Source organism: Bipolaris zeicola (assembly GCF_000523435.1).
Source record: "Bipolaris zeicola 26-R-13 unplaced genomic scaffold scaffold_146, whole genome shotgun sequence".
Taxonomy (NCBI): domain Eukaryota; kingdom Fungi; phylum Ascomycota; class Dothideomycetes; order Pleosporales; family Pleosporaceae; genus Bipolaris; species Bipolaris zeicola.
In genome coordinates this window covers 33,572-59,773 of record NW_006912195.1, presented here as the reverse complement: position 1 = coordinate 59,773, position 26,202 = coordinate 33,572, and the positions used below count along the sequence as shown (strand labels likewise).

General features: G+C 49.7%; 10 protein-coding genes across 10 annotated transcripts; 7 read left to right on the top strand and 3 right to left on the bottom strand.

Annotated features, from left to right (window-relative positions):
• Positions 1-606: 606 nt before the first annotated feature.
• Positions 607-1,349, bottom strand: COCCADRAFT_28290 (uncharacterized protein; the record flags this gene model as incomplete). The annotated part of the gene is made up of 2 exons (XM_007716598.1): positions 607-1,239; positions 1,302-1,349. 2 exons carry the CDS (start codon positions 1,347-1,349, stop codon positions 607-609), a joined length of 681 nt encoding a protein of 226 aa, XP_007714788.1.
• A 4,542-nt stretch (positions 1,350-5,891) lies between these two features.
• Positions 5,892-6,485, top strand: COCCADRAFT_38937 (uncharacterized protein; the record flags this gene model as incomplete). The annotated part of the gene is made up of 1 exon (XM_007716616.1): positions 5,892-6,485. One exon carries the CDS (start codon positions 5,892-5,894, stop codon positions 6,483-6,485), a length of 594 nt encoding a protein of 197 aa, XP_007714806.1.
• A 435-nt stretch (positions 6,486-6,920) lies between these two features.
• Positions 6,921-7,619, bottom strand: COCCADRAFT_102695 (uncharacterized protein; the record flags this gene model as incomplete). The annotated part of the gene is made up of 1 exon (XM_007716615.1): positions 6,921-7,619. One exon carries the CDS (start codon positions 7,617-7,619, stop codon positions 6,921-6,923), a length of 699 nt encoding a protein of 232 aa, XP_007714805.1.
• Positions 7,620-8,942: 1,323 nt separating this feature from the next.
• On the top strand, positions 8,943-10,489 carry COCCADRAFT_102636 (glycosyltransferase family 34 protein; the record flags this gene model as incomplete). Its single annotated transcript, XM_007716614.1, has 2 exons — positions 8,943-8,984; positions 9,551-10,489. 2 exons carry the CDS (start codon positions 8,943-8,945, stop codon positions 10,487-10,489), a joined length of 981 nt encoding a protein of 326 aa, XP_007714804.1.
• A 1,962-nt stretch (positions 10,490-12,451) lies between these two features.
• COCCADRAFT_28287 (uncharacterized protein) lies at positions 12,452-13,713 on the top strand (the record flags this gene model as incomplete). Its single annotated transcript, XM_007716597.1, has 3 exons — positions 12,452-12,598; positions 12,653-13,001; positions 13,049-13,713. The coding sequence occupies 3 exons, from the start codon at positions 12,452-12,454 to the stop codon at positions 13,711-13,713; spliced, it is 1,161 nt and encodes a 386-aa protein (XP_007714787.1).
• Positions 13,714-14,069: 356 nt separating this feature from the next.
• Positions 14,070-15,844, top strand: COCCADRAFT_102649 (uncharacterized protein; the record flags this gene model as incomplete). The annotated part of the gene is made up of 2 exons (XM_007716613.1): positions 14,070-15,192; positions 15,264-15,844. 2 exons carry the CDS (start codon positions 14,070-14,072, stop codon positions 15,842-15,844), a joined length of 1,704 nt encoding a protein of 567 aa, XP_007714803.1.
• Positions 15,845-16,271: 427 nt separating this feature from the next.
• Positions 16,272-17,515, top strand: COCCADRAFT_38933 (uncharacterized protein; the record flags this gene model as incomplete). The annotated part of the gene is made up of 4 exons (XM_007716612.1): positions 16,272-16,289; positions 16,367-16,438; positions 16,543-16,689; positions 16,853-17,515. The coding sequence occupies 4 exons, from the start codon at positions 16,272-16,274 to the stop codon at positions 17,513-17,515; spliced, it is 900 nt and encodes a 299-aa protein (XP_007714802.1).
• A 127-nt stretch (positions 17,516-17,642) lies between these two features.
• Positions 17,643-20,921, bottom strand: COCCADRAFT_102702 (uncharacterized protein; the record flags this gene model as incomplete). The annotated part of the gene is made up of 4 exons (XM_007716611.1): positions 17,643-18,615; positions 18,692-20,602; positions 20,748-20,816; positions 20,878-20,921. 4 exons carry the CDS (start codon positions 20,919-20,921, stop codon positions 17,643-17,645), a joined length of 2,997 nt encoding a protein of 998 aa, XP_007714801.1.
• Positions 20,922-22,096: 1,175 nt separating this feature from the next.
• On the top strand, positions 22,097-24,144 carry COCCADRAFT_28284 (uncharacterized protein; the record flags this gene model as incomplete). Its single annotated transcript, XM_007716596.1, has 4 exons — positions 22,097-22,307; positions 22,464-22,670; positions 22,790-23,848; positions 23,909-24,144. 4 exons carry the CDS (start codon positions 22,097-22,099, stop codon positions 24,142-24,144), a joined length of 1,713 nt encoding a protein of 570 aa, XP_007714786.1.
• Positions 24,145-24,933: 789 nt separating this feature from the next.
• COCCADRAFT_28283 (uncharacterized protein) lies at positions 24,934-25,476 on the top strand (the record flags this gene model as incomplete). Its single annotated transcript, XM_007716595.1, has 1 exon — positions 24,934-25,476. One exon carries the CDS (start codon positions 24,934-24,936, stop codon positions 25,474-25,476), a length of 543 nt encoding a protein of 180 aa, XP_007714785.1.
• Between the last annotated feature and the right edge of the window lie 726 nt (positions 25,477-26,202).

The following is a 26,202-nucleotide window of genomic DNA, read 5'->3' as shown; positions in this document are numbered from 1 at the left end:
ACCACAATAAATTCCTATCAGAACGTTGTTACCCCGTCAACACATAAAGTCTCCAGTGTTATAGTGTCTAATGATTTGGTGTGTTTGGGGGGAAAGTTTGGCGAACCCCGTCTCTCCACAAGGCCTGAGAATGATCTTGTTTCATCGTGCATAGCAAGAACGCGCAATATCAGCATTCTTTTCCGTGTCCGCAGTGTCTTCTCATGACCTTTTCTTATTGCATGCTATCCATGCTGTATATTGCACTGCAAACCATACATTTGACCTTGCAGCCTGGTCCATTTAAGATCTGGTGTTGCTACACCTGTGTGAAGCACATTATGCTTATTAAGATCATAAATCCATTTACAAAGCGCAAATGTCAGCTGTTCCTACGTTTTTCAAGTTTTCAACCTTCAATTTCGATGATAGGTGACCTAAGTGTAGGACATCTTGTGCTGAGTAATAGCCAGCCTTCGATAAGATGCGCTACCTTTTTGCTGGTAACATCACCGCCTTCTCAATTCAATCGTCCTTCAATTCATTATGTTTCTCTTTGCAATGTTTTGAGGCTGGAGAAGTTGCTGGGAATCCTCTAGTCAACTACCTATGCTTAAGCAAGTCCAGCTAATATTTCCAATCTTCTGAAACAGTCATCTTAGACTCCCTCTGCTCCAGCCTTTCTAATACATGAATTAAACGATCCGTTTCATAACCAGTTCCAATTCGATAGCGTCCAGCAATAGTGATGTCGGGAACAACTTTGACTCCTCTCATAGTTGCCTTGGCAATCTTCTCGTCAACTTCAAGAGCACCTGCGCGTGAATTCAACCAAGCCTTAGCTTCCGATCTCTCGATGCCTGATTCTACGGCTACGCTCATAAGAAAGTCATAGGATGACTGGTCTTGGCCGTCCTCAAAATGACCCTCGAACAGCCTTTTCACAACAGCAAGCTGCATTGTGCTGGATTTCTCGCCAGCAAGATGTATCAAGCGGTGACCATCGTATGTGCTGCCGATCTTGCGGCGATTGTTAAAATTAATGCCTTCGGCGCGACCAAGCGCCTGTTCGCGTGCTAATTTTGCGTCTTTCGCCTCTGGTCCGAACACTGAGGCAATGTAGGTTGAAATATCTATGGAGACCTTGGGTGCGTTTGGTTGAAGAATCATCGGATGCCATTGGACTATGATCGAATCGTTGGGGCATCTATCTTGGTGCGTCTGAATAGCTCTCGTGATACGTTTTAAGGCTACGTAGCACTGCTTTCGGAATTAATATAGGCTCCCAAAGGTGATAGTTCGGTGATTTGCACCACACTTACAAAGGGACATCCTATGTCGATTACGACGTCGATTGTGATCCTAGCCATAATGGCGAAACTGTCTGGCTATACAAGAAGCCGGACTCCCGAGATATGTAAAAAATATATGAAATTACGGGAACTCTGTTTGAGATGTTGCTGTATCAAAATGACATCAATGTAGCGGCACTTTAATACGGAAGCGCCGTTGGACTTTAGCGAACTAAGGCTGGTCCTTGTCCAAAGGGGGCGGCCGATGTGATGCGGATGCAGATGTGGATACAGATGCGGATGCGGATGCGGATGCAAATGTGGATGCGGATGCAAATGTGGATGCGGATGCGGATGCGGATGCAGATGTGGATGCTTTAAATCGCGCAGCTTACTTACTAAAGCTCTAGCTCTCCCATAACTGGCTGAAAACATAGACAGGATTGCGAGTCCTAGGCCGATCTTGTTTCGAAACAAAACCACACATCCGAGCAGAATAATCCTCATGCTTGATAGTTGCTAGGTTTCTACCATTCAAGTCCTTTGTAATCACTCAACACAAGCTAAGGGGGCCCTCTGTTACAGGTCTGTGAATTCAGACTGAGCTAGCGACCCTTCTTTAGAATGCCACAAGCATACCCCGTGAGGGACCAGTGAGCGAGCTGAATGTAGGAACCTGTGTTTCTGAAGGAGCAGCTATGCGATTGAAAGGAAATGTCGACTTCGAGGGGAGCAGTTATCAATCAAGGCCTTAGCGGAAACCCGCGATGTCTTGACATCTGCGTATCACTAAGACCTCACGGATACCCTAACACTTTCGAGGGTTTACTCCTAGTTAGACAAAGCATCTTTCTCAATGGAACCGGCGTGAATACATAACCACTCGGATACTTGAAGGCCTTTTTTTACGGTCGGTATCGTATTATAGAGATGAGTGGTGAGTTCGTGTCCGCCTTATATTGGCCGCACGTTTTCTGCTTTAGTATAAATGTCGTAGAAGATCAAGACACCAATAACATCGCAACTGTCAGATACTCGAACATCGCTTCGAAATTTTTAGCAAAGTGAACGCCCCCAATACATTACGATGCCTGCTTTGAGCGTCAGTCTCCTTTGCTCTGTTCTCACAACAATCGTGACCGCAGAATCTAATACGGAGCTTACTTTTGCATATCATTTTGATCTTACGGTTGCTGAACGCGGAAGTCCCTGTCTTTTCACTGGCAAGATAGACCCCAGCGCGGTAATCAATCAGTTATCAGAATGTTCTTCCATCACCATCCACGCCGTCACTATTCCGCCTGACGTTACCTTTAATCTCTCTAGACCCGCCGATGGGATCTCTGTTAATTTCCGGGGGGTCTCGACCTAGGGCGTTCCAAAAGGATTTGGTGGCCCTCTTCTCAGCATCAGTGGCAAAGATAGTCTCGTCACCGGTGAAGCAAGCGCCATGCTCGTCGGCCAAGGAAAGATTTACTAGAACGGGAAAGTCAGCAGTAAAACCGTCTCAGCCAAGCTAAAATCCTTGGCTGGCCACAATCTCGCTGGTAAGTAATCAAGCAACCATCTCTACCTTGAGAACACCCCCATCCAAGCTGTAAGCATCAACGACTGCGAAAGTTTCACAGTTAGTTACATGATTATCCACAATTCAGATAGTGACAGTTTGCCTCCCAATCAGACCGCCCACAACACTGACAGCTTTGACGTTGGTGCGAGTTCGAACATTCTCATTGACCATGCCACCGTGCATAACCAGGACAATTGCGCAGCAATCAACTCTGGAACAACATATCCCCTCTTGAAGTCGCTGTATTTCAATCGTACAAACAGCTCCATCGAAACGCTATCGAAATAGCGACACGGGAAGGCTGTATTGATTGTGACAAAGTCGAATTTCTAAATGGGCTGCATCGCGTACGCTAACAAGCCTTCAAACGATCGACGATCTGTACAGCCTGGGATCTGGCAGGAATCTAGCCTCTACTATCTAGAGTATCGTGACATATTATAAGGCTATTATACTAGATAATATCTATAGAGAGTTTTAAGATACTAGGCTTATCCTATATAATTATTATATTATTTTATTATAGCTTAACGTCGTATTACGTACGCTAGCTCTACTAGCGTAAGAGACTACTACTTAGGAGCTAAAAACGCTGCGTAACGCGTGTAAAATAGAGGCGGAAGCTATACTTATTTAAAACTATATATAAATCTAGTAAAGGTCTTTTATAACTTCTCTTAAGGAGTAGATATATTAGTTAAGTAAGAGAGCTTAATAGATAGCTTATAATATAGTGCTTATACACGAGAAACTTAATCGCTTTAAAACTATAATTAGTAAAGTAATAAAGTGAAAAACTTATAAGAGGTGCTATATATAGCTAGGGAGATCCTAGATAGTTAGTAAGATAGGTAATTAAGTAGCTAAGGTAGAGGGTAATAGCTATAATAAGGGTATAACGCCTACAAAGAGAGTACGTAGTAAATAGCACTACAGACGTCATAGCTAAGTTAGATATAATTCCCGTATATGCTAAGTAGAATTAAAGGATACAGAGGATAGCGACGCATCTAAAGAATAGCATTTTATTCTACTTGATAAGAAAAATTGTAGTGGTGTTGCGCAATTCTATTATGAAGGTGTAACAGTATAGAGAGGTGGCCCACTCGGTGGTGAAACACGTTACCATTAGTTACCTTCCCAGGCAGTGAAGGGACCGGCTTTGGATGAGATTGGTTTGGGCAGGCTGACCAAGTTGAACATCTTATCAATCTACAGTTTTTGCGGCTCGACATGGGTGGACCGTCTCCGGGAGCACTCAGTGGACAGCTATCGAACCTCAAATATGATAAACTCATCATAGATTCGTAATAACTAAGATGCCAAGTAAGACGGGACTTGCTTGGCGTGTTCTAGCTAGCCTAATAAAGGCTACAGTTGTTGCATATTCACGTTGGGCTGAAATTCAATCAATTATTCACTGCAGCGAGAATACATTGCCAAAGACTCAAGAGTAGCCTCCTACAAGAAAGCCGCATGCAGAAATACGTACTGGGAATTAGCGATAGGGACTGCCCACTAGCTAAACACAGAAGTTACAACTTCATTTCCCATGTCTTTGCATGTTTTGCATCGATTAAGCACACATGCGAAGCCTTTGATGCTTTTCGTGGTCGTCCTACATGGCATTGAGCTCAAAGTGCTCGTCGCTGTCATAATCGATGGAAGTTCTTTCTGGCTATGGAAGAATTTATGTGTGTAGACGGACGGTATCTTGTTTACTTCCTAACAAGCGAACACACCGCTAGTCATACACAGGCCCCTGCTATCCATCGCCGCCAATACCCCTAGTAATACACACCCCGCCCCTGAAGCTTGTAAGCTTCTTGCCTTCGTGCGACTTCATGGTGGAATATCCTCTTTCGTGATCACCCTCAGCCAGCACTCTCTAACACGAGGTATAGTAAGGGTGTGGCTGGGTTCGTATGGACCGAGGTTAGGGGTAGGGTAGGGTCACATTACCTGTGGATAGAATTATGATAGAGACAAGGTCTTATTAAGCCTACCCTTACTGTATCTTTATCTATTCACCAGCTTGGTGAGGAAAAGGAGTTGCGACGGGAAGTACAGGGCCTTGCACCTTCTATCTACAGGAGTACCAAAGCCTCAGGCCCCGTGTTCTCTTCGTGCATACTAATTCAACCCCATTAATATAGAGCGGGCCTTTTGCGATTCGTCCACTCGGACTCTGGGTGCATGGAACTAGCTGCATTTAACCTAGCATGTTGGATACCCGTTCGCATTGGCAGACTGTGATTGGCGCGCTAGCAAGTAGCCGCACCAGTTCTGAGAGAGCCTGGTACTTGGGCAGGCCTTATTTTACCACTTTGTCGTGGTGTAAATGAAGTCCCTGCATGTGTAGGCCACATACATCTGCGTGTAGGCCACCTGCATTTGCGTGAAGGCCACCCACTAGTCCTTTCATTCACGACATCGAGACCCTTGGTATTCGGTGACATACCTTCTTCTGAGCCTTGGCTTCGTAGAACTCATATACACACACTGGTTCAAGGAATATTCAATATGGGGGCCGTGTCTGCAAATATGGTTTGCCCAGCCTGGCAGCGTTGTTTGAATTCATAAATCCCCAGGATAACGAGCACTGAGCTAATTATAGCCACTATCTATACCTCTTTAGATTGCCATCTAGATCGCACGCCTAAACGATAGCTGTGATAGAGCCGGGGACGTATCCTGGTTGGCACAGAGGATGTTTACAACCTCACGGTTGATGTTTGCGCAGGATACAGTCACAGACATGGTGTAGATTGGACTTCTTCAAGACTACGGTATAGAGCTAAATTAAGGATACGGGCCAGAACACCATACACATCTGCGCCGAGTCCACGATGCACTCATGCACATCTGCATTGGCTCACGACTAACCCTTGTACTCTGTAGACATCTGAACTCCTAATTGTTGCAGGCTTCAAAGATGCTCTCTGTATATAAAAAGAGCTTCTTGCGCACTCACTTTGACTATCCACTCATCTCTACAGCCAGCAACTTCATCAGCTAGCCTCATTTGCAATCCCGCAAACTCCAGCACCATGCGATCCTTCTCTTCTATCCTCCTGGCACTTGCTACGGCAACCAGTGTCCTGGCTCTTCCAGACACCCAAGAACAGCCTCAGATCCCAGATCTCCCCAACGGTTTCTTTGGGGGCTACAACAACCCGGATGGAACTTCTACACTCCACTTCCTCGACACGAATGAGAACATCACCTTTACACCTACACCTGCTCCTAGTGTTCCGAGCCGTGCCAAGCGCGCAGAGGAGTACGGCTGCTGGGCAGGCACCCTGAACCGAGCCGGAACCGACAGGGCCATGAACCTCATGCGAGAGCGATTGAGCCACACACCCATCGGCGTTGGACAGTTGAACGATTGGCCTGCGTACTTCGGATACAATGAGAACGGAGTTTACGTGTACGCCTGCGAAAACTCTGGTGGAGCTGGAAACTACTTTTACTTTGAGCGCTCGCACCTGGACCGTATGTCGAAGATGATGGATGATCGGTGCGGCGCGTATGTCCCGGGATACATGATGGATTGGTGGTGGCTTCCTACCCACCGGGAATTGTTCGGCAAGGCTTTCAGTGGCACTGCAGTATGCCAAGGAAACTGGAGGGCCCGTCCTTAGTGTGCAGAATATCATATTGGGTCAATTGTGATACCGGTGGTATAGCTACGCTTGGAGGTAGTGGTTATGCTCGATCTGGTTAGGATAGTGGTGTTGTAGCATAGTGGCTTTTCGGCCTAATACGAGAATGATCATCATCGAAACAGGACGTACTTGCATGAATATTTGAAAAGAAGAACTATGAATGTCTGCTTCATGATATTCGATCTGCCTACTCGAATGGATCCCCTGTTACCCAAGTTCTATTTGAATCTAAACGGTGTTTTTGGCCTGCAGGAGGATTCCCATCGCTCGATTTACCAAAAAAAAACTGACCTCCAATGAAATTATGATGGCCATCATCGCCAGCTGCTACGAATCGAGGGTGACCCAGGCGCTGGCAAAATAACCTTTCTCTGCGAGATCAATTCCGAGTGGAGACTGAAGCTTGCAAAATCAGGGGCAATATCGAATGTAGAGCTGGAAGATAAAAACACCAACATCAAAACATCTTCTGTCTACCTGATTTACAATTTCAACCCCTTCTAGCACCTCCTCCTCCCCTTCCTCCCCAACCCCATCATACTCGTCCTGAGAAATAGGATCGAAAGAATCACACCGCATAGCTTCCTTTTCTGTCCGCCAACCCGCACCTTGGTATATGAATAAGAGACCGTGGTAGAATTCGAAGGAGGTATTGTCGATGTAACTCGGTACAAAACCAGGTAAGCCCGTCGGGCTAGATCCAGGCGTCCGGGATGCGAGTTGGGCAGTGTAGTCGCCTCGATGTTGTTTTTCGGCGCGGTAGTGCGAGATACAAGTTTCATCGGAGGTAGGGGCGGAGGGGGTGGATAGGAAAGAGAATTCTAGACGGAAGGGGCAGGGGTAGTGTTGGAGGGGGGTGCCGCGTCTGATGGCGGTGAAGAGGTCGAGTGGGTGGATGGTGGTGGTGTTTGCGGTTTTGTGGGTGAAGTAGAGGGAGAAGGTGTAGAGAGGTGGGAGGGGACATGATTCTCTGCCTTCGAAGAGGAGTAAGGATTGGGTGTTGCTGTGGTCGGTGAAGGGCAGGATGTGGGGTTTTATGCGGTAGATGCGGTTGCGTGTGCGTGTGCCTTCTCTGCCTGTGACGCTGGAATCATCGCCATGAGTTGTCATTGTGGGCTTGAGGGGGATGGAGATGGCATCTAGGGTTGCGGTTTGGAGTGAGAAGAAGTGACGTTGATGTAAATAGGCACGTGCCGACTACTAGGCTGCTATGGTACTACTAACAACGTCAAAAGATGGAATGTTGGCAAGTGGGTAGAGATTTGGTATAACATGAGCCCAACTCTACCTCATCGAATTCAGTCTCACTTCACCTTGCCCAACGCCCGTTCGAGCACTCCTATATTCCCACAATACCTCGGAGTAGTGAGGGATATGGGGTACCCATCTACCAGCCTTTACCCTACAATGCTACTCCAACGCACCGAGTGTCACTTATACACTAATCAGCTTGTTGTAGGAGATAAATTATCAGGTACTAATGTAAGACTGATATATCCTAAAATGGAAAATGATCACGGGTTTTACTATGGCTCGTAACGAAGATATTAATATGTCGTGGTGGATAGCTTAGTAACATGGATTAGTATATCCACTTGTCCAAGCGGTTAACGTAGTGACGGAAACAGGATTTTCTTTTCCTCAAAGGAAAGTATAGTTTCCACTATTTCCGTTACCTCATTGGTCCTACCTTCCTTTCCCTTATCTATTTTCTACATTCTTGCATGATCTCAGCGACGACGCAGGACATCATGCCTGTATATACAATTCCAATTTTTGGCGTCGCTGGGTGTATCCTGTTGGAGAAATGCAGGGGTAAGCTGTCTTACTTTATGTTTAATAGTTGGGGCTGAGGCGTAGTGCGGGCATTGTCATGTTTCGTGTATGTAGCATGTTGCGCAGCTTGCCGAGCGTGGCTCGTGGGCAGGTGCGCGCCACTGCATCAAGTCCGCGCACACGTGGGGATTTTCGGCGCCGGAACGAAAGCCATGTGCGCAATGGCATATCTTATGGGTGTATTTTTAGGTGGCGCGGTGTTCGGACATGATGCGTTCGCTAAGGTATGTCTTGCAGGATGAGTAGGGTAATGGGTTGATGGAGGGCAAACTGATGGCCCTGGTCCTTACAGCTGCCAATAACTTCACACTTGACATTTCAAACAATGACAACCTTGGCGTTGGCATGTGCTCAGTTTGATTGGAGACATATAGTCCAGTAAGCCAAGTGTGCTAACACGCGGTGATGAGGTCTATCCAAACATACCTCTCGGTCTATTACGGACGTAAGTAGCGCTAGCTTTTGCGACGATGCCCTGAATGTCTCAATCCAGAGGAGACTCTTTGAACCCACCATGATCATGCATCAACTGGTACCGTTGTTTTACCTGAATGAAAATACAACATCTGTCATGGGCTGCTCGATCCCGATATCGCAATGATCAAAGTCCGATGCGCAAAGTCCGACAAGCACTACACGGTGACTGGAGGCTTACGCCCAGTCTGAACGCTAGACACAAGATGTGAGAAGCTAGTATTGGTAACATGGTGCAGATTGGCAGTCGGAGTCTGTACACTGCACGCAAACATACTCAAGCCCTTGGGTTGTGTGTGCCAATGCAAGTATGGCCGAGCCGTTATCTTTTGCGATAACAAGGAGACGGGAATGCTCAGCTGGAAGCGGAGGCTGAAATGAGTCCAAGAAGTCTACGTCGCAGTACTCGTCAGCGTCGATTGCTTGTCGTCTGCGGAGTGCGGTGGGAGGTGGCTTTCGTATCGTCTCTTTATAATTTGGCCGCCGTCACATAAACGTGATATCAGGACCTTACCGGGTGTAAACTCAGCAATCACTATCTTGCTTGTTTTCCGTCTTTCGCTTTTTCTTACACTACAATCATGTACATATCTCCTGCGATGCTTACTAGTAAGTTCTTTGTTTGGTTATGTCTTTTGATCGTCGGATCTCCGTTCATCCTTTGGTTTCGTGGATCAGCGGAAGGTTTCTCGGTTCCATACCCACGACCACCATCCCGACCAGTCCCGCAGTTTTTCGCTCATGGTGCCTCGAAATGTCTGCCAGAGATACCGCCTGAGTTCATTCGAGCAGCAACGGTTAAGCGCGCAAAGTGCCGAAAGTATTCACCCTTCGCCAGTGCGAGATCACGCATCGGAATTGTTACTGCGCATTTTGGTGAAGCCAGGGAACATTATCAAATGGCGTTTCAAACACATTTGTTCCACTCTTTGGTCCATGGAACAGAAGTCAGGGTCATGTGCGACCCTATTGTCGACGATCTGTGGAACAAGCCAGCCTACATCTTGGACCTTCTCTTTCGCGAGATGATGAAACCAGAGAAGGAACGTCTTGAATGGGTTCAATGGGTGGACCGCGATACTCTCATTCTCGACCAATGCAGACCCATCTCGAGCTTCCTTCCACCCGAGAAGGGACGCTACGGTTTGTGGTGGGTTCGTGACGACGAACCAAATGAGGAGCGAAAACCCCAAGCAAATACGACACACTTACTCGTAACCGAAGACTGGAACGGTCTCAACAATGGGGTGTTCCTCCTTCGCGTAAACCGTTGGGCGATCGAACTCTTCACCGCTATCCTTGCTTTCCGGCACTACAGGCCTGAGGTCGACCTCCCATTTACCGAGCAATCCGCCATGGAGCAGGTTCTTCGTACAGAACAGTTTAGGGGTCAAACAAGATATGTACCCCAGCATTGGTTTAATGCATACGAAGGGGGTGCAGCACAAATGTTTGAGGAGCGAAAGGATGAGGAGGGGTTAAAGCAGTTCCAGGCCAGGAGAGGCGATTATTTGGTGCATTTTGCGGGGCACAGCAGGAAGGATGAAGCGATACGAGAGTGGACGAGCATGCTGGATCAGAGCGGAGACGTCTGGGAGGAGAATAGGGTTCAGAGAGACGTGTCACAAGAGATTGAGACCTTCTGGAAAGGCTTAGGGTACGGAGGGTAGGGCTGGGTCCATGCGTAGCAATGTCATTGTGTTTGATAGATAGCAAGAGAATTTTTGTAATTTCCCAACCATGTTTTTGTTAGTCAAGTGCACTCGCAGATGCATCAAGGATGAAGATGTTGATAGGTGGGCGATTTCTCCGTGGGCAGCAAGATGGCTCCAATTTGGTTTCAGGCACCAAAGCTTATACAGCTTCTGGAAGAATAGAAGGCCTACGATTGGGACCGATCTCCCCTCGCAGCTACGCTACTGCAAGGCGCAGGTACTGACAAAGGGCTACGGTTGGTCCTTCAAATGGCAATTGATCCGGTATCACGGCAGTCGCCTCTCTGGCGCAGGCCAAACCCGACTTGTGGCGAGCGTCGGGATAAGTATAGAAATCAGGTAGCTTTACCGATGATGGATTGGAGGTGGTGTTAGCGTGGTGCACTGGAGGCCTAAGGGTTCTCGTTGCACACGATGAATTTCGAAAGCATGGGGACTGTGCTGACGTCAGACATGTGAATAGGGTAATGCAGTCCAGTCGAGTGCAGTCATATGCAATCGACTAGGGTAATTTTTTCTCTTCAATTGTGTGTGGGAGCCGAGGATGCGGAGAGGAATAGTAGGGAATGTCACTGGTAGTGGTATCCGAGGAATGCCATGTGGTAGTAGACTTGTTTAGCGAGAAGCATGTGAGAGAATGAAGCGGGAGGGCGCAATATAAGTGGAACTGCGTTATTATCTGATGGCAACACGAATCGCGGGCGATGTTGAGCATGGAGCCTGTCGTGTTTTGGAGGGGGTGATTGGGGTAGCAGAGGTCTGGCGCTCTGTTCATGCGATTTCACTAGCCCATACACAAAAGCTGTTCAGCTTGGTGGCGCCAGGCTAGTTCCGCTTACGGCCGCGGGCCGTCTTCAGGCGACAGATGGCAGTGCCGTCTGAACCGTGAACCTCGTCGTCACAGCTAGACGCCGTCGCCAAAGCTTCCCCCAACGTCTGCCGCCCGAGTCAAGGATACACGCCACCAGATAAACACGGGGGTGGGATGGCTTCACCCCATACATACATACTACACTTCCGCATCCTCGACTGCTTTTGACCACACCTGGGCCCTGGATTGTCTTTTCAAGGATCCACCGAAGCAGTGCCGCATGAACCACCGAAGAAGCACCACCATCATCACCACCAGCATTGCACCCTCGATTTTGTATTTGACTTTGCTCCTCGTGGGCTATCCAGTTACTTTGTATTTAGGGCTAACCGCTCCCCCGCCGCCAGCTGCTGTTGGAGACCTCAGTTTTGGGTCGAGGCTGTCGGACAAGCGCCACTGACGGTCCCATTGGTGCCAACGGTGAACATCCGCTTTGGACTCGGGCCCCTCGTGCAGATCATCCCAAGCACACATCTCTACCGAATTTGGCCCTTGCAACTCGTTCGGTGCTTTAGCACATGGCTTTTTGGGTCCGGGGGGACTTCTTTCTCTAAGCGATCCCTTGCCAACTGCATCCATCCGTCCGTCTCTTCGACTCAGGACACCGCGCCCACTCCCCCAGACTTCGAGAGCGACAAACCCACTCCGATACCCTACCCCAGAGCGACACTTCCCCAGGCAACTTCCGAGAGCACCCTCAACCCTATTTCCTGATCATCGCAGAGAATCCCATGTCAACGAGTAGCGCTGATTGCATGCTGAGTCCATATACGGGTCAAGAGATAGCGCACAGCTTGCTGACCTAGACCTTGGTGCACCACCCACGGCTGACGTTTCCAACACCTCGTGGCGACTTTCGCCACCCAGTTTTTAATTTACTACAACATCTGCAGTATATACATAGCAGACATACCCACTCGTTCCCATCCACCCAAGACAAGCGCCCAGAGCGATTTGCGCCGTGCGGCTAGCCCTACGCACTCCCCCGGCTCAGACTGCAGCGCCCGCGACAACTTCGGCGCTTTGGCGACGCCATCTCGCACCCCATGTCGCGATCCATTCTCCAGCCAGAGGCGGGAATATTCTACGGCATATGCTGGCTCGTCGTCATTGTCCGCTTGATTTCGCGAAGGCTGCATCTGGGATCATGGAAGTCTTTGCAACTCGACGACTATTTGATTCTGGTTGCCATGGTTTGTCACCCGCGCTCCTGAGCTGAGCAACTAGAGATGCTGAACTACAACCAGGCCACGGATACGGTGCTCATCAGCATCATGCACCAGGTCGCCAAAACCAGCAGCAACCTAATACCGCCTGGTGACGACATCTCGCAGTATACTCAAGCCGAGATCAACACTCGTATTTATGGCTCCAAGCTAGTCTTGGTAGTGGAACAGATGCAGATCCTCACAATCTGGCTCATCAAAGCCTGCCTCCTCATCATGTACAATCGTATGACTCTGGTCTTGCCGCAACACAAGATTGTTGTTGCCACTTCCGTCTATGTTGGCGTGTCGTTTGTTGTCATGGAGGTGTTGTACCTTGGTGTGTGGTGCAGGCCGTTCAACCAGTACTGGGCAGTCCCTCCAAGCTCAAGTAAGCATATTGCAGGCAACTCTGTTGTATGGCGCTTATTATTATAGAACAATGCTCCGCCGCAACGAACCACCTCATCACGAATGCCGTGTTCAATATTTCCAGCGATTTGATCATCATCAGCATACCCATGCCGCTTTTGTTCAAAGTGCGCTTGCCAAAGAAGAACAAGATCATCTTGGGCCTAATCTTTTGCATTGGAACTTTTACCATTGTCGCTGCTGCCCTCAACAAGTACTACTCCTTCACACATCCTTTTGGAAACGAGTGGACAATCTGGTATTTGCGAGAGTCGTACACTGCCATTCTCTGTGCAAATCTTCCACTGACCTACCCACTTATCCAACGCGTCTTTGGCCTTCGCAACTGGAGCTCCAACACGTACGATTCCTCGAATGCTTATGGTCGCTCCACCACCCAGCCACAGCCACCCTCGGTACGACGTCCCGACGCGTCTTGGTCTGAACCGACGCCACAACAGATACCTCGAGGGTTCAGGGACATTTTCCGGAAGACTGAGAGCCAAGAGGATATAAATGGTGGCTTGGGCAAGCAAAAAGAAGAACGCGACCCGGAGTTCATCACAAGCGCCATTGAGATGGAGGACGCGCAGTCACATCGGGCGTCCAGCATGAGCGGCCCAGGGAGCTGGCGGACCTCTCGCAGCATGGAGGACCGAAATAAGAGCCCCGAAACATTTCACCATGTATGAATGATGCCATGACCTTATTAACAAAAATTATTCTTATTTACATACACTCTTTGCCAAGTTTCGTGTTGACCCCAATTGCAGCAGGACCGCAAACAAGCCAAGAATTCGATACTCACCTGGAGGAGTAAAGATCTCCCCGGCCTGTTACTTGGTGGTCTCGTGTCTTCGTCGTTGCGTCGTGCTTGTCCTTGGAGCACCGTGATGGACGTGCCTGATGGGGAGCCCTAGCCATCACGGTACATAGGTACTCACGCGATACATGAGCTCGGAGAGCTCTTTAATAATCTACAGAACCTCTTCATCAACAATACTTCTTCCAATCATTGGATTGCTGGAAACCTATAGGTCGCAATACCATGCATATCCACGACGTTCTGATTGTCGGCGCTGGCCCAGCTGGTCTAGCAGCTGCAGCACGTCTCCGCGAACATACACCATCCGCGACCTTTACCGATGATGAACATCAGAGATACCATTGGATAAAGAAGCACGGTCGAAAGATGAACATCAAGAACTATCGGAAGAACAAGGACTCGTTGCCAACGCCGCCTTCAACACCATCGAATTCTGACTGTGGATGCGAGCATCAGGAATCGTCAGAAGAAGCAATAGACATGCTAGTTCTCGATGCTGATGGAGCAGACTGGATGTCCAAGTGGAAGCGACTCTTTAAAACATTCCACATCGACTACCTTCGCAGCCCAATGTTCTTCCACGTCGATCCCGCTGACCGAGACGGGCTGCTCGCATACACATACGAACAAGAAAGGGACAAGGACATCATGGCTCTCCCCAATATTGCGGGCAAAGAAGTCAGCAAGCATAAGAAAAAGAAGAAGCTTAAGCAAGGAAGGTTTCTTGGTGGGACACCAGATGTGGACGAGAGGGATCGAAAAGACTACTTTACGCCAAAGACGGATTTGTTCCATGCACACTGCAGCGAGGTGGTGCGGCGGTATCGCCTTGGCAGCGATATGATCCGTCAAGAAAGCGTGACGGATATCGAATACGGAGAGATAGCAAAGTTTGCGGATACTGAACACGATAGTGTTATATCGGATGATGGTTCGGAAGACGACCGAATGATATTCCGCGTGGTAACTGGCAAAGGCGTCCGCTTCGCTCACGTAGTCATTCTTGCCATTGGCCCTGGGAACGCCCCATCGCTACCCCCTGTGCCCGGCCTACCCAGTGAACGCCCACACGAAGGTTTCTCTCACGCCATGCAGATCAAGCAGTTCCCTGCGCCACATGTCGCCGCCAAGATCCAGGCTCGGCAAAACACCAGCCTGCTTATCATTGGGGGCGGCCTAACGAGCATTCAGCTAGCCGACCTCGCCCTCAAGCGAGGTGTAAATAAAGTTTGGATGCTGATGCGTGGACCGCTCAAGGTAAAGTACTTTGACATGGACCTGGACTGGGTCGGCAAATTCCGGAACTTCAACCAAGCTGCGTTTTGGACTGCGGACACAGACGAAGGTACGCTTCCGACACCACATTGTGTGAAAGTTTGTGAGACTAACATGTCTCCTTTTTTTCTTTTTTCTTAGAACGATGGGAAATGATCATGGTTGCTCGAAACGGCGGCAGCATGACACCCCGGTACCGCCGGATTCTCGACACGCACATTGCTAATGGTAAGATTGCTCTACACACGCATACAACACTCGCATCGATATCTTGGGACCCTTGTTTCAAGACTTGGTCGTGCGAGACGTCGTCGTCGCAAGTTAGTCTTCCACCAGTTGACTACATTGTGTTTGCTACGGGCATTCAGTCGGATATCCGCACCATACCTTTCCTGCAGACGATCCAGAAACAGCATCCTATCAAGTACGTTGGCGGCCTGCCCTGTTTAACTGAGGACATGATGTGGAACGATGACGTACCGCTCTTTGTTACGGGGCGACTTGCTGGACTGCGCCTAGGGCCTGGTGCGCCGAATTTGGTCGGGGCCAGAATTGGCGCAGAGAGGATCGCGTGGAATGTCGAGGATGTTTTGAAGGGATTGGGCAGGTCGCGACGTGATGTGCGGGATCAGAGCGATAGTGAGGATGGGGACGAGGACTTGGAGTCATATGCTGCGGCTAGGGATAATCGGTTTAGTAGTTTAGTTGCGATGGATGAGTGATGCATGGGCTTTGGTTAGTCGTAATTGCACTACATAGTTTCCAGCTCGAAAAAGCGCTCTGTATGAGTCGCATTCCAGGATTGCAAACGAAGAGAAGACATATTTGACGTTGAACCATTCAGGTAAGCGTTGGTGCTTCTGGAAACCTCCCAAATCGAGAAACGACTTGCGATAATCCAATTATCGCGCGTCGGGAAATATCGCTTTGGTATTGCCGCTGCCCGCTGCGTCATCCGAATTCCCGTCGATTCGGCTAAGCGCAAGGCCCAATCGGTTGCCCGGATTTCCCTTTCCCTTTCCCTTGGCCTTGCATTTCTTTCCTAACCCGCAAAACCCATCACCCGCGCAGATTCATCTAATTAGACAAGAAAGAAAAAAACGCCCAAAAAAATACCACTCCCTCCAACCAACCAACCAACCAACACAAATGGTCTCCGGCGGCAATGCAAGTCTCATCCTCTATTGGCTGCAACACGCCTCAAGCAAGTTGACTTGGACTAACTTTTTCGCTTCGAAAACCAGGACGACAATATACCAGCGGTAGTTTCGCTCGCAGCCGGTGGTATTGCTGGCGGTGTCGAAGGCTTTCTCTCGGTAAATAACAACCCCCCCCCCCCAAAAAAAACTGTGTTTTTTTAAACTTCCGAAATGGCCCCGTGACTTACATTGTGTGCTCTTTTTTTCTTCCGTCCTTATAGTATCCGCTCGAATTCGCAAAGACAAGAGTGCAGTTGAGGGCTGAGAAGGGGGTGCCGACGCCCAGGAACCCGTTTTTGGTCATTACACAGATATATCGGAATGAGGGTATAAGGGCGCTGTACAAGGGGTGTGGAGCGCTGGTGTTTGTAAGTTTGGTTTCTCTTCTTCTTTCTTTTTATTGGCTTAATGCATCGAGTATGATGCAATTGCTGGTTTTAATTAACCCTATGTCTTCTTTCTATATGGACGACAAGGCGTGTGGTTACAAACTCCCCGCATACGTTATCACCAAGACCAACATAACCCCAGGGCTCCGTCGGAAAAGATGGCGTCCGCTTCCTCTTCTTCGACCAAATCAAGGCATCCTTCGCGGATCCGGAAACCGGTAATCTTTCTCCCGTGCGCAACCTCCTCGCCGGCATGGCCGCCGGCGTTGTCGCATCCATAACCGCAGTGACACCAACGGAGCGCATCAAAACCGCCCTGATAGACGACGCCAGGACCGAAAAGCGCTTCCGCTCCGGTCTGCATGCCACCGCGACCATCTGGAAAGAGCACGGAATTCTAGGTCTCTACCGCGGATTCGCTGGTACCACGCTCAAACAGGCCTCCGCGACGGCGTTCCGACTAGGGACGTATAACATCCTCAAAGACTACGAGAAAAAGAAAAACATCGAGCAAAATACTGCTGTCAACTTTGCAAACGGCTCCGTAGCCGGTGTCGTGACTACGCTTTCCACACAGCCCTTTGACGTCATCAAGACGCGGTCGCAGAGCGCAAAGGGAACGAGTACCGCCGAAGCCGTCAAGAGCGTTCTCCTCGACTATGGCGTCCGTGGATTCTGGAAGGGCACAACGATGAGGCTCGGTCGAACTGTGTTTAGCGGCGGAATATTATTCACAAGCTACGAAGCCGCCGTCAAAATCATTCTGCCGTTGTATCCCGGCGCACGACAAGTCCAGACTGCATAAGATATGAATCTTACCTACACACCTAATCTACTTTCTTAGAACCCAAAGACCAAGAAAATAAAGAAAATCCATAAAGCGTTTTTTGTTTTTGCTACATGCTATGTACTTACAAGGAAGTTACTTGATTCTAAGCCTTTACAGCCCTCGCATCATACTCATCGATAACGCTAATAGGCTTCACAAACCTGCCGAGGGGCTTATATTCTAAATGTCCCAGGCCAAACGCCTGGGGTCCTCCAATTTCAATTCCGCGCTCGCTGGTCCACCGCTCACTCGCCGTGACCGCAATCACAGAAACAAGGAGTCCATAGCGGTACTCGGGGGTGCCAATTGCCTCGCCATTCTGCGCATCAATGACGGCAATAAGATCCGGTACAATGGCGAGCACATCTTCGTTTCGCTCCTCGCCCGTCGCGCGGTCCCCCGTCTCGGGGATGCGGAGAGCGGCGATGTTCTCGTTTTTAAAGGGGATCTTGATGGTGCTGCCGAGGAAGTCGGGGGTTGTGCCTTGAATTACGACTTCGCCGTATACATGGCCCATGTGGAGTTTGCGGGTTACGCCTACGATTTTGCCTTTGAAAAGTACGCGGCCGGTTTCTGCGCCGCCGATGGCTTCAATGATGCTTTCGGCGACGGTATCGATGCGGTTTTCCTTGCGTGCGCGTGCGACTTCGCGACCGATGCGCCAGGAAAGCGATACTGTGTGTTCGACGGCCCAGCGCTTCGTTTCCTCCCCGCTCACTGGCGCATCGGCGGTGCCCACTGAACTTCCCATCTGGCTCAGCGCTGCGCGAATCACTTGTTCGACTTTGAGGTCGCTGGCAGCGGTGGGCATGTAGAGCGTGTTTCCGTTTCCATCGGCGACGGCCACCGGGGCGAAGATGATGGGGCGCTCGTTGAAGACGACGGGCGTGGTTTGCCATTTTGTGGGGTAGGCGCGGCCCATCCAGTCGCCGTCGATGCAGGGGACGTTCATGTTGGAGGAGGCGCCGAGGACGAGGCCTTGGAGACCGTTTGAGCCGCCGATTTCGAGGGGGATGATGTGCGTGGCGGAGGTGCTGGGATTGAGGGTGCGGAGGGTATTTTGGGCGTCCATCATTCTGGGTTGTTGTTAGTTTCCTTTGTTCTCTTCCACTTGGTACTGTTAAATTGGTGGGAGGGAATTAAAAGACTTACTCGTCTGCGGAGAGCTTTTCGATACCGACGGTTGGACTGCCAGCGCCGCCTCCGCTACCTACGAGAGCATCGTCTGCTAGGTCGTCCGGGTTGACAACGCGGACTGTGTGGCCTGAGCGAAGTATTCCTCGAACTCGAAGCATAGTTGAGTAAGGGGATCCGCCACCACCGGTACCCAGGATGTAGCACCCGATTGTGATCCATGCGAGATCTGTTTCTGAGATCCACCACTCGCGGTTCTTGACGTTGGGCTTGTACGTATCGATGTCGACATCCGTGACAGCATCGGCTTCGTCTGTGTTTTCTTCAGTTGAAGGCGCAGCAATAGCAGCACCGGTGTCCTCCGGACCAGTTTCTGACTCCTCTCCGTCTTTAGTCACATCCAAGTCTGAAAAGTCGCCTGCACGGGAAAAGTCAAAGTCGCCAGCAGCTCGAACCATGAAGCGTGTCTTGTTAGCCACATACTGCAGTGGCAGATCTTCCACTTCGACAATTGCAACTGTATCCGCTGAGCCGCCTGCTTCAATCGTCTTTTGCTTAGCTTCAACACAGATTTCCTCCAGAAGCTCCTTTTGTGACTGCTTCTCAGTCGACTTGACAGTGTCGATGACAGCACTGACGCGTGCCATTGCAGCACCAATTGCATTGGCTACGCCCGACCATCGAGGCTTGATCACCCTGCTTGCACCTTTGAGTTCATCTGGTGCTATGACTGCACCTCCACCCACTAAAAGAACAGGAATGTCCTCCGGGGACGTCTTCATCGTATCAATAATACTCTCAAGCATGCGCTTCGTCTCCGTCTTGAAAGCCTGTACATCCTCCTCCTTAAGCTTCCCTCGCACCTTTTCCGGCTCGCCAATAGCAACATCAGACGATGCCGCAACAATGTAATCAGTCGCCGTTGCAACACTGCCCCCAAACACAAGTGCTTTTTCCGGTAATTTGTAGCCCACAGATTCCGGTCCTACCTGCATTTTCCCTTCGACTCTCCGCACCAGACTGCCACCTCCCAACCCGATACTCTTGACATCGGGATATGAAAAGTTCATTCGTACGCCCGATAGCTCAGAGTATGCAGCTTGCTGTCTGGGGAAGCCGTTGGCAAGTAGTAGACCCACATCTGTAGTGGTGCCACCAACATCAACAACCATCATAGCTTCTCCTTGTTCTTGCTTTCCCATTAGAAACGCCGCTCCGCGCATACTGTTCGTCGGTCCAGAAGAAAACGTGCGGATAGGCAACTGACTTGCTGCTTTACCACTGAGTATCGTGCCATCGTTCTGCGTGATGAAAACAGGGCAGCTGAGTCCCAATTTCTTGACTGGCGTCTGAAACGACGCGATTGTCTTTCTTGCAAAACTCAGAATCGAAGCATTCAGTATCGCGGCATTTTCGCGCTCCAGGAACCCGAGGTTGGCGACCGTCTTGCTGAGCACAATGTCGACGTCGTTGCCAAGTTCGCGTCTGATGATTTCCGAGGCGCGTTCTTCTTGCTTGTCAATTGTGTCGATGGGACTGAAGACGCCGTTTACGACTATGCTTTTGATTCCTTTTTCTTTGATGATACGACACTGTTCGACGATTTCCTCCTCTTTGATGTCTGAAATCAGACTGCCGTCGACTTCCAGTCCGCCCTTGAGGAGTGCGTAGTGTCCAAGGATGATGTTGCGCAGGGAGGTGGGCCAGTCAACACAGGGTGGTGCGTGCTTACTGAATGGGCCGCAGAGACGGATGACAGCAACGCGGGAGAGGCGTGTTCGATCTCGAGTCACAACCGCATTTACAAAATGCGTTGTTCCTATTGTCACGCTGGCTACGGATGCTGGGTCCACCGACGCGGATTTGAACATGGTCGTGATGGCATTGGCGATTCCATGGCTGGGATCCGTTGTCGTTGGAGCCTTGTGCCTGGTGGTATCTGTGAGCTCTCATGCTATCCTACATGGAATGAATTGGCTGCCCTGACTCAGGTACGTATACTGAGGCCAGTGCATAGGGGTGGGATGCAAAGCGAGTTGTTTCTCTGAGCGTAACAAAGGAGGAGAAATATTACCAAGCAACAATCCCACGATCCTCCTCATTCGACCTTGTAGGATCAATGATAACTCCATCTGTATTCGTACTACAAAGCAACCGTCAGTTTCGCAATACAGCTTTATTCTCTGCGTTGCGGCGTAGCTCACCCGCCAACGTCGACACCAATTCGCAGATTCTTCGTCGCAGCCATGGCAATAGCAAGACTCGTTTTTGAGAGAAAAGCGGAAAAAATTGAAATGTTAGGAAAACCACAATGGATGCTGTCAAGTCACTTCATTTCTGACGTGACACTGCTCCCATCTGATAAGATGTGGATTTCGCGTTGGTGGGGCAGGCCAACCCTGGCAACATAGCCCCGAAGTCGCACCTTGCTCGTGTTCGACTGCACAAACAAGGTCGTCTTTCAGCCGTCCCACCCTCGTACATCTCCAATTCACCTCTCCACTCTCCAAACCATCTCCAAATCGATACTGATTAGACTTAATTCTAGGTACTCGCCATCATTGCGCACAACCAATCTCCTCCGTCGCTACTCTGTATCCAAACGGTTGTTCGCCAAAGTATCGCCTGTGCCCCTCCAACCCCACCCGCCGATCTTTTACTACATCTACATTGCTGGGATAAGAAGAACCCCTCCTTTTCCCCCAGATACCTAATGCCGCGTGCACTCCGGAAGCGATTATCAACTTATCTCTGCTCCTTCCAAACCCCCAGTCTTGCCTTTTTCTGGGAATAAACGAGCATGGATATTAATATGGTTTCTTGAGGATTCGGATTACCCCCCTGGGCTATTGGTTGCATTCTAGAGTAGTATCAAGCATTCCTGCGGCGTATACGCTTGATTAATGCAAAGTCGAGCTATCACTATTGCAAACTTGCATACTCTCCTTCTACATCTGCCTACACATACTCGCCAACTCTCGAAATCACGCAAATATCATATGATAGCAGAGAAAAAACAAGCTTTCCATTAGTCCTCAAACCACACTCTTGACACTCAGCCATTCCCCCGCGCAATCGCGCTAGTCGCCGCGTGCCCGCCCGTTGTCTAGATAGTGCTCCCACCATCCCCGCTGGAGTATGTAGGGGGACGCCACTACATAAGGGCCTCGGCGCCGAGCCCTCTCGGTCCCGCAAGATAACCACCCTATACCTTTCATTCTTGCCTTTAATAAAAAGGGACATACAACTCAGCTATCCCCTGCTCAGCTTTCCTTCTCCTCAGCTCTCCCTCCTCTCCCTCTCCCTCTCCCTCTCCAACCCTCCTGCCCCATCCACTCAACCCTCACTATCTTATCTATCCCATTCCCACCCCTCAATGTCCAAATAATCGGAACGTGAATATATGAAAAAGCAAAAAAAACTATGGCTTTAAAAGACCGCATAACCTCCCTCCCCGGATCCCTCCGCCTCAAGGGTAACGAATCCAAACACGAACAAACAGACGCATGGAGCAACCGCGACTTAATCCCCTTACCACCCGAGCGCCGAACATGGGGCTGGTTCAATTTCTTCGGATTCTGGTCTATCGGATCGTTGAATCTGGCGAATTGGCAGACGCCTAGCACTTTCTTAGGTACTTTATATTCCTCTCTCTCTCTCTCTCTCTCTTCCCAAAAAAAAACAACCCGCTTAAAACCCCCATATCCGTTATACGGCATTCCCACGAAGAAGTAGTTTGAAAGGAGCAAAAGAAAGAGATTGCTAATGCAGATTATGAGGAAACAAATAGCCATGGGTCTTTCCGTCCCCCAAGCCATGCTCATCATAGTCGTCAGTCGCATTCTCATTGCGGGTTTCTCGACGCTGATTGCGTGGATCGGACTCAAGTGGCATATTGGGTTCACGGTGCAGAATCGGTATAGTTGGGGGTTGAGGGGAAGCTTTATACCGCTTTTGCAGCGGATTATGTTGAATTTTATTTGGAATGCTGTGCAGTGTGAGTTTCCCTTTCCCCCCCCCCTCTTTCTTCTCGTTTTCCCAGTCTGAAGCGCTAGGAACGGGAGTTTACGTGATTTTTTTCCCTTTGAACTTTGTGGTTAATATGGGAACTTGTAGGTTGGAATGGCGGGCGTCTCGTCGCTGTGTGTTTGACGGCAATCTGGCCGTCGTATGCTCGCATGCCGAATACGTTTAGTCCGAATTTTCCAACTACAACGGAGCAATTCGTAGGCTTCGTTGTCTTTTGGTTCCTTTCCACGCCGTTCCTGTGGCTGCGACCGGAGAAATTCAAGATCCCGTTCCTCATCGTATGCACATGGTGCGGCGTCGGCATGCTAGCGTGGATGATCTGGGCCCTGGCTACCGCAAAAGGCGTAGGTCCGTTGTGGAATTCCGGGCAAAATGTACCGGCGGGCTCGGAATGGAATACCTCGTGGCTCATCATGGCGGGGATTAACCAGAGCATCGGCGGTTTGGCGGCGGGAATTACCAATGGAAGTGATTTCTCGAGGTATGCACGGAGAAGAAGGTCCTACCTCTGGGGTACTTTTGGCAGCTGTCTAGTCACTGGTGTACTAGTCTCCCTCATCGGTCTTGTTACTGCTGCTGCCGGACAAAAGATTTACGGCGAGGTATATTGGAACCCACCGGACCTACTCATGCGCATCATGGATAACGGAAACGGGTCGTCGCGGTCCCGCGCGGGCGTCTTTTTCCTATCTGCTGGTTTCGCTTTCACCGCCATGTTCGAGAACATCTGCGGCAACGCCGTTGCGGGTGGCATTGATCTCGCTGGTCTGTTTCCCCGATACATTAACATCCGACGCGGCGCCATCATCACCTTTGTGGCTGCATGGATTGTTCAACCCTGGCAACTGATTAATCGGGCTACTACTTTCATCGCGGTGCTTTCGTCGTTTTCGGTTTTCCTGGCTCCGATTATAGGCATCATGGCTTGCGACTATTATATTTTGAGGAACAGAAGGATCCGCTTGACGCACTTGTATCGAACAGAAATGTCTGACTACTACTTCACCAAGGGGTTCAACTGGCGTGCTATACCGGCGTGGCTGGCCGGATGGGCTCCTACCATTGGAGGGCTGGTCGTGACGGTGCGAGGAGATGCGAAGCCACCAAGGGCTTTGGTGGAACTTTACTACATGGCCTTCTTAATTGGTTAGTGACATGTCCCGCGTTGGTACTGAGTGTGGCCATAATCGACTAACATCTGCCTAGGTTTCTTCATCAGCGGTATTCTGTTCTATCTGCTAAACATCCTCTTCCCCGTTGCCGACATGGGCCAGATGGATCCCATTGATGTATATGGTACCTTTACCTTGGCTGAAGCAAGAAGAGTTGGTGTCACACCACTCGATGACAGCACAATAGTCGGAGAAGCGCTCGTGAGAGGATCATCGGGTAACGATTACAACTTCAAGGGAAAGGACATGGAAGTCGGTGTAACAAGTTAATAGGTGGATCACGTGACGATCGTAGTTATGCTGGTTTCTGTAGTGGCCATAGTTAGTTTCATTATAACAGAGTCGGAAGTTCCACATCATGACGTACGCACTTTGTCTCGACTTGGGATAAATTCTAGTGTTGAGGTACACTGGTCCTTCGACTAATGACTTCCTTTCCCTTGTTCCTGAACGTTGAATGCACTTATCTTGTCGTTTTCCCGACAAGATTCAGATTGGAATGGTGGTTGTGCGCCAGAATCTAACGCATACCACAATGGCTTCTGCTGAGTGGATATAAGGGAAGAAGAATGCAGTCTTGCCTTCAATTTTCGTATGCGCTAATATTTAGTCTTTCTTTATTTAATCTGTTTCCTATAGTGAGAAACAACGAATAGAAGAAAAATAGATTTAATCCACTCTGAGTACGCGCAGTATGCAAAGAATCCTCGATGATCCTGGCAAAAGACCACGTCAAGCACTCTAAAAGCCCACTGTGACCATTCAAAGTGATTGCAGAAACTGCCGAGCAAACTGCCATCAGTAATGGAATCGTCTAGTGCTCGAGCACTGATATCAGTCTTGTCAATAGTGTCGAATGACGCGACAAGACACAACACAGCGTAGCGGGTGCAAGCTTACTACGTCATCGATTCCGGTAGCGCCGAGCAAAAGAACAGCTAGACTTGACACCCTTCTTAAAAAGAGCCCCAAACCCAAGCGAGATAAAACAGGCTTCCTTCTCTTTCCTGAAAAAGTCTTGAAAAATATTAAAAATCAATCATCTTCTCAAAACCCATCATGGCACCAGGCGACCATCTCCCCGACTTCCTCACCAATACCCCTCTTGATCCTACCTTTGAAAAGGATATTCTGGATACGCACCTGATCTACGACTACGACGCGCAGGATAGCAACGGCAAGCCGGAGAAATGGCGGTATGAACTATGGTGCTTCTCGTCTGACCGGGTAGTGTACGCTATCCACGGGGGACCCATGGCGGGCCGGATAAACTACCAACGAGCAACCTACCAATGCATACGTCCTGGGGAGCTTTGGCAAATCAATTGGCTAGAGGAGACGGGTACTGTGGTTTCTGCAGTCTACGACATCAAGGAGAAGACGATGACGACAATGATTGCATTTTCAGAGGGCCATTGGAAGAGGTCCAAGGAGGCGCTGGGCGACAAGAGGAACAAGGAAGATCTGGAGAGATGGAGGGGGTTGGCAGGTGTGGGAAATCAGACGGCAAGGTTCATGTTGAGTGAACAGGGGCGCATAGTAAAGACGTTCAAGGGTAAGGGAAAGTTGGTGCCGATTAAGGAGAGCGATCCGCTGTTTTAAGTCGCTCTGGTGGTACGTTAGGTGGTCGGCGATGAGTTTTGTGAGTAGTGGACGTGTTGCTAGATTTTCATTTTCGTTAGATAAATGTATCCGGGGTGCAAAGCGCATATCCAAGGTGTAAGTTCGGGGTACCCGAGGTCAGTCGGCGACTGGTGGTGTCGCGAACAAAATCTACGTATCCTGTGTCGCAGTGGGGAATGCAACCTTGTATAGGGTGCTGTGTAGCACAGGCGAGGTACCACAATGCAATGAAAGCGGTGGGCCGTGTTGGGAGTGTTCGGCGACCATTTCGGGGACCAGCTTGCAGAGCGGAGGACAGGCGTGATACAGTGACTGCACTGGACGGATGGGAGGAGTGACTCGATGTGTTGCGAGGTCACTTGGCGGGCGTGGGAGCTGGAGCCAGCCACGGTTGAATTGAGGCTAAAGGCAAACCTGAATCCGATAGTGTGGTCAAGCCCACGTCCCAACCGCATGGTTCTCTTCGCCGTCTCGATCGCATCGCGTTCCCGTGCAAACCGCCAAGCAAACTCTCTGAGCATGCGGCTTCTGCACTCAAAGGCAATATATACGTACATACATACATACATACATACATACATGCTATAAACGCTCCGCAAGCGGGCCGTGGAGAGATGGGCCGACGGGGCCAGGAAGGAGTTGGTGGTGGCTGTCTAAGACGCGTAGGGCCAAGGGGAACCAGAGAAAGCGAGTCCGGCGTGCATG